The sequence below is a fragment of the Argiope bruennichi genome, chromosome 6 (genome assembly GCF_947563725.1).
Source record: "Argiope bruennichi chromosome 6, qqArgBrue1.1, whole genome shotgun sequence".
NCBI lineage: Eukaryota > Metazoa > Arthropoda > Arachnida > Araneae > Araneidae > Argiope > Argiope bruennichi.
The window spans coordinates 134,641,405-134,653,341 of NC_079156.1; the positions used below are offsets into that span (position 1 = coordinate 134,641,405).

Consider the following 11,937-nt stretch of genomic DNA (forward strand, 5'->3'; position numbering starts at 1 on the left):
AAGAATATGCTCAAGAAGAAGTAAGCCTCATTCAAACAGACAGAAATATAATTATATAATCAGTATATTTTAAATGCATAATCATTTTATTGCAACCTTTTAATGCATTTAACTTCCATTTTAAGATAATTACATTTTATAAATAAATATAATTATACTAATTATTTATAAAATTTAACAAATCTAGAAAACATAATTTTCTTATGAACAAAAATTTCCAAAAACTTAATACCAAAAGAATTACATTCAATTAGAAATAATTTTGCAATATTTTTCTCTAATTCAATTCTAGAAATGACAAGCATATATTTTTTATCTTACTTTGTGTCACTACAATATATAAATAAATTATCCAACAATGATCCATAATACATGTATAAAGAGCATTAATATATATCAATCAATTTAACGAAGTCTTTCACAAATACAGGTTACAACAAAAACATTCCTTTTTAAAAATTTATTTGACCACTTTTGTCTAGATTTCATTTATGGTTCACAATAACCGAGATTATATTAAAAAAAAGTGCCTCTGTAAATTATTAAATATTACATGCTGTCTTTTAAACAAAAAAGAATAGAAATTAATAAGATAAAACATCGGAAGAACATATTCAAAATTATGTAGTCAAGAAACGTAGATATTACATTTTGGACCATAGATATAAGATGTAACCATGGATATTTCAATTACTTCATAAAAGCTTTTCTTGCTGAAAATTAAATATTTAAAGTTACAAAAAAATAATACACTACTTTTGCAAAGGATTTATATACCAAAAACTTATCATTAAATCAAAACTGTAATGAAATTTATATTTATTTGATCTTCTCAGTTATTGAAATCTCTGTCTTTGTTTCTATAAGAGATACATTAAAGCAATTAGCTATGATAGAACAGAATATTCAGACATTTTCATAAATACCTATAACTGATTTTTATTTTACAAAAACTGGATTGTGTGTCTCTGTTTACATTTCATAAAAGATGAGATCAACAATGATACTAATGTCTTCTTTTAGACTTCTGTCTTACCATTGTTGTCTGAAAAATCAATTGCATATCTCTATAAGAATTAACAGATATACAAAGATGTCTGTTTCTAGCATCTTCAATTAGTTTTCTCCAATCTTCATTCTGCTCTAAAGTTTTAGAATGAACACAAATAATTAAACACTTACAAGCTCTGGTAATGGCAACATTTAGTCTTTTAGGACAGGCAAGGAAACCTATGCCACCTTTTCCACGGTTAGCACGCACACATGACAAGATAATTATATCTTTCTCCCGTCCTTGAAAACCATCAACAGTATTGATTTCAATATGTCTGTATGAAGAATTATGCCCCAAAGCACTAGAATAGAGACTACGTTGTGCTTGATAAGGAGTAATTATACCTATCGAAGAATGTGAATTCATGTTCAATATTTGGGAACAAATATCAACAATAGCATGAGCTTCTGTGCAATTAGTCTTTGAATTAGATGAATCTGATTCTTGTCCATCCACTATATCGTACACTATATACGGATGCAGAGGAAAGTTTTGATCCCGAATGTCAGTATGAGGATCAGTTGAGAGCAAATTATCATAAAAATGTTCTGATGGAAATTTACAAATTTCAGAGTGCATACGATATTGTGTGCTCAACATGTAGATGGGATTATAATTACAATGTTTTGAAAAATACAAATGAAACCTCTCAAACATGGATCGTTCATAACCAAAGGAAGCTGCATATTTAGAGTTCACGGTAGCAGGTAGTTGCTGATGATCACCAACCATGATTAATTTATTGATGTTAAACATTAGAGGAATGAGTGCTTCAGTTTCTGTACACTGAGAAGCTTCATCAATAATACAACAAGAGAAAGAATAGCGGGCATTATATCCAAAATGAGAATTTAAAATTGCTTGTCCACAGCTACCCAGAGTAGAAAGAATGACACTGGATTCTCTCAAAACTTGATTTTTAAAACTCCTTAACATTCTGTATTTATCACTGTTTGAATTAAGCTTTTCCTCACCCTTTTTTATCTGATCTTTAAAACTATTAATTTTCAGCTTGGTGCTATAATCTTGTTTATGTTTTTTCAATTCATTAATTTGTTTCTGTAATTTTTCAAGTTCCTCCTTCTTGCTTTTAATAGTTTTTGCATTATAATCCTTAAATAATTCAGATGCCTTTTCATCTAGAGAATACGATTTCAATTTGGTATTTATTTGATCAGGTAAACCAATTCTCACAAATTTTATGTGGGTTCGGTTCCTTGAATTTGAATGATTTAAATACATTAGACGACAGCCAATCTCGTCAACAGCTGCATTTGATGGAGCAACAACAAGAATCTTGAATTTTGGATTAAATGTCAATTTTTCTAGTAGTCCAACAATTGTATGGGTCTTGCCTGTGCCAGGTGGTCCTTGCAACAAAACTATCTTTGGTTTGGAATCTTGTTTCAAAATTTCAAAACTTATTCCCTCAATTACCATCATTTGAGAATAATTATAATCTCTAGTTGGAGATACGTCTGGATATTTCAAATAAAAATCATTTTCATTTGGTTGGATAATAAGTTGACTCAAAGAAGATTTAGTAAAGTTTTTCAGTGCATCAGCCAATCGTAGTCGATTTCTAACAGAGCAAATACCATTTCCTTTCATTATTTTTTGAAACATGGGAATCACTTGTCGCTTTTTAATGTACACAGAAAATCGCCACAATTTTGCATTATCAAGCCACATAGGTCCCAATTTTTGCCATTTTGCAGATATAGTATTATTTTTCACTTCCTCAATTTGATGTCGAAACACATAGCTAAAATAAGTCCTTACGCTATTGTTTGTCTCCTTTATTTCCATCAACAAAATATTCCCTTCTGATGGTTCAAAAGAGGTTTTATTAACCATTGCTTCACAGTTGTACACGGTCATATTAAATTTACATTCAGTTGATGAGATAATAAAATAAAATTTTTTAGCTATTCTTTTTTCACTTTCAAAAATTATTTTGGACTCTTGATATATATTATCCCATGTTTCTAACATAAGCATTGGAAGAAAAGAGGAAATATAATGATCCACAGAATTATAAAATAGTGGTAAGTTACTGGCACCAATCGATATTTCAGGTGGTGGTGAATCATTTGTCTTCTGTTCAAATAACCATTTCACATTGAATTCTACGATCCTTTTTACCATAATATCAAAACCTACAGCAGTATGATTCTGGCTATCTATTTCTCTTCCATGTTTTTGATTATATAATGCAAATGATTGGTAATTACCAGGTGCTGGAGCAGAAGATGAATTATTCAGCAAGAAAGAGGGCTGTGATCGATTTGTATTAATACCAACAGGATGATGTTGGATGGTATTGGAACTATTTGTATTTTTTTTAGGAAAATTATTGCTATTATAATTTATATTAGTCAAATTATTAGCATTGTTTATGTGATTATTAGCATAATATTCTTTATTCATTGTAGACTTATACTCTGAAGAATTCAATCTACGCTGCAAACGAGGATCCCTGTTCTGAGAATGGGCATAAGCTGCAATATTGGTTTCTGAGGAAATTTTGCTAGTTGAAGGCAAAGAAGCAGTTGTCAAAGGTGGAACAATTAAAGTAGGCACACTTTTGCTCTGTGATCCACCAGATCCCATATTAAGATTTTTCTCTGTCATATGAATCCCCTGCTGAGAAGTATTTAGTATAGAATATCCTTTATTACCAAGAAATTTATTAGACTGATTGGAAGCTGGAAGGATACTTTTATTGGCTGCAGTGCTTTTGACAGATTCTTTTTGATCTACTATTTTATTTTGACTTCCTGGTCTTTTCTTTGCCAAAATAGGTTGCATATCAGACACTAGAAATGCTGATCGCGATGCATATTCATTTGGCAGTCGCGAAATAGGAGGATTCTTTTTCTTGGCATTTGAAGATTCTTTCTGAGGCTGTGTTTCAAGAACCGATTTCTCAGATGATTTTATTAATGGTCTAGACTGTCTTTTCTTTACAGATTGTGATGGAACTGCATTTGCCACATGTGTCTTTGGACCTTGAAGTTTGTTCAGGAGAGATTGCCTTGTAGATAAATTTGCTCTCCTTTTTCCGGATAGAGCTTTGGTTTTAATAGGATCTTTAGATTTGTCATACATTTTGGGTTCTTTGATTTTTATTAATTTATTAGGCTCTGGAGCAGGAGGATTTTCAGAGGTTCTATCTTCAAACCATTCTCCTCTACCACATAATCTATTTGGTCTTCGATTCAGTTTCTGAGGTTCAATCAACAATGCTCTTCCTACAGATTTAGATTTTTTACTTTTTACTTCTTCAATTTGTTTCTGAATAACATCACTGCCTTTTTCTTGCTTTTTATTTCCCTCAATATTTTTTTTAAAAGAAGGAGTTATAATAACACTATGGTTGCTAACACTGGAATCACTATCACTTGATCTTTCAGATTCACTGGCAAATTTCTCCTTGTTCAAAGTAGATAGTGAAGATCCCATAATCTCTGAAGAAATTATTTTTGCTGATATAGAAATATTACTAGATGATCCGGAATCTACTACATTATTAATAAATTGAGAAACTGGTGAAGATGTTTTGACTTTAACATCGTCTAATGTTTGTAATCTATTTGATGCATTTTCATCTTTGTTTGGAAGAGATGTCTTAACAAATCGTTTAATGTTTTCTATTGTCTCTGAAAGTGTTTCATCAGGAGACAAAATATCATGAATACCTTCATTGTCAACATCCATGTCTTCATCACCATTGAGTTCTAGTTCTGCATCTAAAGGTTCTTGTTTTATAACAATTTGAGAAGAATGAAAGTCCATATATTCATCATCATCGTCAGATATTACAATGACTCCATCTTCATCTGACTGAGAATAAGTTGTATTATTTAAAATTCCAGGTTCAATTTCTTCCATAATAATATCTTTTGCTAAATTTTCATTTAGTTTATCATTTTGCTCATTATTACCAGCAGATTCGATTGCACTAAACAAAGGCGATTCAGAAAAAAATTTTGAAGGTTCAATGTCCTTTTTAGTTTCCAAGACAGGAAGATCTGATACATCTGGCTTGGCATGAATTAAATTGCCCGAGTATGTATATTTACCTACCTCGTCCTCTTTGTTCTTATTTTGATTTGAATTCTTTACTTCAAAAGACATATTGGTAATATTAGAGGTATTTAGATCAGACTTTGGATTTATAAGCAATGCAGAAGATTCATTTACTTTTTTAATTTTTACTTGTGGTTTTGATAAATTTATTTTATCTTCAGAATCTGATGATGAATCGGAAGATATAATTCTTCTTTTGTTTCTTTGCTTGAAATTTATCTCATGAAAGTGTTTTTCTTCAGTAGATAGAACTCTATTAATTATTGGTCTTTTTATATCAGGAGGAAACTTGAAATATTCACTGTCACACTTCACTAAACAAATATGAAAATCTTTTAACATAATTTTTTCACTTAAAGGCAAAGCAGATCTGTCAGAATTTGTTTCTTTATCCTGCATTTGAAGCAAACTGCAATACTCCGTGTTACTCCCATTAACTGCTGAAATACCAGCGTCTTGGATAGATAATCTATGAGCAGTATTTTCATGTGACAAAGAAATTTGTTTAGTGTTTCTAGACTCATCTTTCCCAAATTCTTTATATTCTTTGTTGCTTCTAAGATCCAAGTTATGTAAAGATTCTTGTGAAGAAAATTGTACTTTCATAGACTTTACAGGTGATAAAACAATTGATTTTTTTGTGGAGTCAAATGAGTTCAAGTGATAGTTCGTTTCTGCTATCGATGAAACAGAGTTACGGGTTGAAAATAAATTAGAATTTTTATTGAAAGAATTATCAATTGCAGTGTTATTAGAATGCTGATGTTTTATATTATTTGGAACAGGATTATGAGAGACTACGGCACTTTTATGGTTATCAAAGAACTGTGCACTTTCATTATTTTCTGCAGAAGTACTAGCTAATGGGAAATGATCAGTGATGTGCTGATTTGAAGAATTTCCAGAAATATCATTATTGGTACTGAAAGGTACATCATCAGGTGGTTCCGTTTTAATAACTGGAGGTTCATCGCATAAATCGACAACGATTATTTTCTTTGAGACAGGTTTCACGCTTAATGAGCAGACAAAACCTTCAAACTCGGTTCCTGCTGTCGGTATTCCAAGTCCAATGTGATCACCTATTTCCAGCCGCACTGGATTTTCCCCAATTTTGTTACCATTAACAAATACTCCGTTCAAACTCTTCATATCTTTAACAAACCAGACGTCATTTTCTTTTTTAAAAAGAGCATGCTGGCGAGAAACCTGAGAATACTTCTTTAACTCCGAGTTGGTGCTCCTTCCGACAACAATTTCAGATTCTTTTAAATCTATATTAAGTGGATCTTGAATTCCATGATGTATTTGCCTCAGATAATATTCCATGATAATTCTTGCAAATGTTACAAAGATAAAGTTAAAAAAACGGTTTTCTTTTCGACTAAGTCCATCAGAGTCAAACATAAGTGATAGTGAAGTTGCGCTTAATATATTTGTTAAAAGTAAATGTCATATCACTATCCGAAATAAAGAATTAATCAGGGAAAACAAAGGCAGCACAAAATAAGAAAATTCAGGAATGACAGTTCCATATAAAAATCTCATCATGCAATTTACTCAATGTTTTGATTAAGTATTTCTTTAGATCCTGCAACATACTCAGGAAGAAATGTTTTCTTATTGGTTGATACCATATTACATCATAGGTGGGTTTGCATTTAGCCAATTCCAAGATTCCGTGAGATTACGCATGCGTAGAAGGAAGTTGCTCATGTGTTGGAAGAGCACACAAATACTTGCTGCTGTACAGCTTCTGCACATGCGTAGTTTTATTGGACGGATTGTAGCTGGCTGAATGTAGACCCTACTTTTCTGTGCGTACAGCAGCAAATCGAAACACGAATCCATATCTCTCCGGGGAGTCCCCAAGTTCAGTCTTATACTGCCTTTTACGCATGCGCGTCAGAGCATCGGAATCTGAAGCCCCTATATCTTAAGCTTGGAATTAGTGCATCCTAACGCTGATTGGATGCTCATAAGGCATCACTAGAAGCTCGGCAACCATAGAAAGTTGGCAAGCTACTAGGGAAGGATGAGGCATCAGTCGTGATGGAGCTCATGCATCAGTACGAACATTTTACGAACGGTTATTATGTAAACAATATTAAAATGTCATAAACACCAGTGATCAATACTTTTTAACGAGAGGTGTGATTCAAATCGTTGATATGATTTTACTGGGGATATTTAGAATACAGGTCCTGGATCACAATAGAAAGTAAGAATCAATACGATCTGTCCAATGGGGCCAATTCACGATCACTTGATAGGTACCAAACAAAACACTTCTGTTCAACTGTCTGACGTCATGATGACGTACGATTTCGCATGAATTTCATTGGTTCGGATCAAGGATAATTTCATCCATTTGCTATCGTTAAGATCTAGTATTTTCAACCGTTCTGTACATGTTGGGATGTCTGCCGATAACGTTGATAAAAACATTGAAGTTGAATGTTACGCTAGACGAATAATTAAAAACTTTTGATTTTTTAAAAAGGAAATTAATATTTTGAATTATTTTCTCCAAATTTTAGTAATAATGTAATTTTATTTCTGACATTAAAATTTTAATTAGTATTTTCAATGTAATTATTGTTTTTGCGTTATTAATTAATACCGCTTTTTAATTAGTTTGGTGCTGTTTTATTCCTTACTTTCCCATATTCTTTTTTTTTTGTCCAAAAAATACATTTTTAAAAATGGCTAAGGCAGCGTTTCTGAAAAATTACATTTTTACATATTATTTAATGTTGAATTTTATGAATATGTTTTTTAAAAGTAATTATTGCTCTTAGATAAGATTTTGAAGCTTAATAATAAAGTAATAATAAAAGTATTACTTTTTTTCTTATGAATGATTTCTTTTATTAAAATTGAGTCTTTGATGTTTTTAGTTTGCTCAGAGCAAAGAGCATGAAACTCAAATTTGTATATATTGAATAAATTATGTTTATTATTTCAAATAAGGTATAGTACCTAAAGCGCTAGTCTGCTAAATTTTCTCAGGGTTCCCAATTCAGATTCCACAGTCTCTTTCACACTGAGTAGAAGTGCTTTGCACTGGCACTCAACAAAGAATCTAAATTCAGTCAGTAAAAGGTATAGATACCATTTTTTAATCTATTCAACTTATAAATCAGTTCTTTGATTTTAATTTGTAAAAATCATTAAAGGACAAACAAACAAAATGACACCTTTATAATTTTTATTTACACATTACAAAAAAACATATATAAAATACATATGACAACTATTTGAAAAAATATGATAAGATGGATATTTCAATGTACTCACCTATTAAATAAAAACTCAAAAACTTTTTATTAACATTTTTTTTTCTAGACACAATGAATATAAAAATAGCATGACAAGAATGTCAAAGTAAATGACGAAAGCAGTTTTATTCAACTGAAATAAATATCCTAGATACTACTAATCAACACTCTTCACATTTCTGAATGTATTTTAAAATGTTTAAGTTACATTAATAAAAATTACATTGAATGAATATCGGAAAATAAAACAAAAACATGCAATAGAGTAAATTTAATAAACAAGAATTAGGTCATGATGTATAAGTTAAATAGGATATAAAAAGGAATTGGAAAAAACACTTTTATGCTTTTACAGAGTTTTGTGATTCAAATTGATATGTTAAAGAAATCGAAAGAAGAAGAAGAAAAAAAAAGTTTGAAATATCAATGTAGCAATGAAATTGGAAATAAAAAAAAAATATATAATAAATGTTGATATAAAAATTGATTTTCAATGAAAAGTCTTGTATTTTTAAAAATAAAAATCACTGAGGTGCACAATGGTATTGCATGATATTATGATAACAATCAATTTCAGTTTAAATACAAGAAACAAAAATGATAATTATCAGGAAAAAAACAGTAATAAGAGTAAACAGATTATTCTTTTGTTATTAGACATGATTACGTAAAAATAACTGCATAATACGAATTACTAAAAGATAAAAAATCTTAAGGTTCATAATAAAAAAGTAAAATTTCGTAATGCATTTTATTATAATGCCTACAACTAAAAATCAAATACAAAAATTATTTGATGATAATTAATGGTTTTTTAAAGTTCACAACATGCAAGTAATAAAAAAAAATACTGAATTGATATTATATAAACATTTATAAGGGAGAGCCCCTGCAAACTATGTGTACATTTTAATTCTGAAAATAGCTTTTCTACTGTAACTCTGTAACTCTTACACTGGATACCTTGGAGTTATATTAAAGTATTTCAGTAATATTAAACTGAATAGTCCTTTAAAAATTTAGGATATCTCAATTTATATCCTATTATTTGTAGTTCTTGTTCAATTTGGAAACCTTTATCTGCCATCACAACATCATTTGGTTCTAATACATCCATCAAATGGCTTTTAATAAAAAGTTCCATCTCAGATATGCTACCACAATATAATGGCTGATGACTCCTGAAGGCATCATATCTTTTAAAGTATTTGTTTTCTTATAAAAACTAAAAGTCATTTGCTGTTCTACAGGATTGCTAGGTTTCTATAAAGGAAATTCAGTGCAGTTAATAATGACTCTGGGGTCTTTATTTTCAGAACCAAACTGTTTTATCATGGTTTCAATAACTAATGACTTTGGTGGAAATATAGGTAACATTTTGAACTTTTCATAAAAAAAATTGTTGTTACAAAATTAAAATTCCTTGAAACAGCAGAATCTGAAATTTCAAACAAAATGGATAAAAAAATCGTTTGAAATTCCAGTCTTTAATTTAACAAGGAACAGAACATATAAATCAACTGAACACTTCAACAAATTTAATTTTTGAAGATCTACTTCAAAATTTAAAACAGAATATATATACAGAAAAAACTTTCTTTAGTGAAATCTGTCAATGTACTCATTTTAATATCATCAACAATATTCTCTAGAATGGAGCGCTTTCATTCTCACAGAATCCTGAAGTTCTTTCAGATCGTTTTGCAAATTGTTGATCTTGTCGATTATTTCAGAAAAAGTAATAGTCTGGGAAGAAGCAGAATACATTCCACTGAAATCAGAATTCAAATAATTTTGCTTAGTAATCAATTCTCTTGCATTTATATACTTAACTAAATGACATGTGTTTTCAAAACTTATATATATACATATATGTAGAATTCAATTTATCCAATTAAGACCACTTTTAATAAAATACATCAATTATAAATGCTGATAACAGTCAATAAGAAAACTGAATTTTCAGTAGTTAGTAAAGGACTCACTTATTAAACAATTCTTTAAGAAATTTATTCACTTCCACCCAAGTTTAGCTTTATAGCAGTTGTTAATTTTGTTAGGAGTGATATTTTTTTGCAACAGGAGTTTGCTTACTTACATCAATTAAATTTAGATAAGATTTTGAAGGTAAAATGTAATACAATATTCATGTAAACTTTTTAAAACCTTTTAAGCATATTCAAAATTATCAGAAATTTCCTCAAATGTCAATAAAATAAATTAGAAATGCCCTCACGGTTTTATTTGATTGTTCCCATTTGTTTTTGATGGCAAATCGCTTTCCGTTTTCTTTTTCTTCGAAGGGTTTTTCTAAAAAAATTACTGGAACAGCTTTGAGTTTCAATTTCCTTTATTTAGTAAATGGACACACACTGAATGTATTCTTCAAAATGATCGGAGCATATCACCAACTTCGAAGAAGACGTAAAACCTTCTAATCCAAAGCTAATAACCCAAGTCAGAATTGTTGAAAGGAAACTAAAAAAGCATTTTATCAAAACAATCACTCATGTGTTTCGCATTAGAGCATAAAAAATTTATTCTTTTAAAAGAAGAGCTATGTACAAATAAAGTAAATTTTGACCACTCATATTTTTAAACTTTTGTGCATCTTGAAGGGAATAAATTTAATTGCTAATTTTTCTTTAATATGCAGGGTGTTGCCGAATTCGACCAACAAATTCAGAGGGGTGATAGTAGACATCAAGAGGATAAAGAATCACCATACAATGTGGGGTCCCAAACGATGTTTAATTGGCGAAAATCGTAAAAATATAGAGAAGGGGGGGGGAAGTATTGGAAACTAAAGAAAATATTAAAAAAATAACAAATGGTGTTCCAACTACGAATTTTGTAAGGTGAAAGCACATTCTTAAATGGGTTTTTTTCCATGCTGGTAACATGATTTGTTGATTTAGGGGGTCGTAAATTACTGAAAACGAAAAAAGTAGTTCAAAACCCATATTTGCAAAAATATTACAACTTGAAGAAAAATAAAAGCTTGAAAATGTAAGTAATTTTATATTCTATAATTTGATATAAATATGTGGAAATAATTTGATATAAAATGGGAACCAGAAAATATCGCTGCAACATCAGCACCGATGTTCGCAAAGAGCGACATCAAATTCGGAAGACAAATTCAGAGCAAGGATAATAGGCATTAAGTAGATGAAAAATTACCAGAAAACTAGGGTCGCAAGTAACGTTTTTCAATGAAAATCAGAAATCGGGTGGAGTTTACAGGCTGGATATTTGATGCCACACAGGAAGATGCACACTTTTCTGCTAGAGTTATTTTCTCAGATAAAGCCTGCTTTACGAGATAAGGTCTCTTCAACACGCACAAAACGAATACTTAGTCATTCGAAAATCCCCACCTTACTATCTCGTTGAACGTACAATACAAGTTTACTATTAACATCTGGGCAGAGTCATCTATTTGGACCATATCTTCTGCCCGAACACTTCAGCGGGAAAATGTACCTTGTTTACTTCCCGCACCTTTCT

At 30.4% G+C, this 11,937-nt stretch overlaps 1 protein-coding gene across 1 annotated transcript; it reads right to left on the minus strand.

The window, feature by feature from the left end:
- Nucleotides 1–260: 260 nt before the first annotated feature.
- On the minus strand, nucleotides 261–6,717 carry LOC129972226 (uncharacterized). The gene has a single exon (XM_056086272.1). It carries the CDS (start codon nucleotides 6,551–6,553, stop codon nucleotides 1,007–1,009), a length of 5,547 nt encoding a protein of 1,848 aa, XP_055942247.1. The 5' UTR covers nucleotides 6,554–6,717; the 3' UTR covers nucleotides 261–1,006.
- Between the last annotated feature and the right edge of the window lie 5,220 nt (nucleotides 6,718–11,937).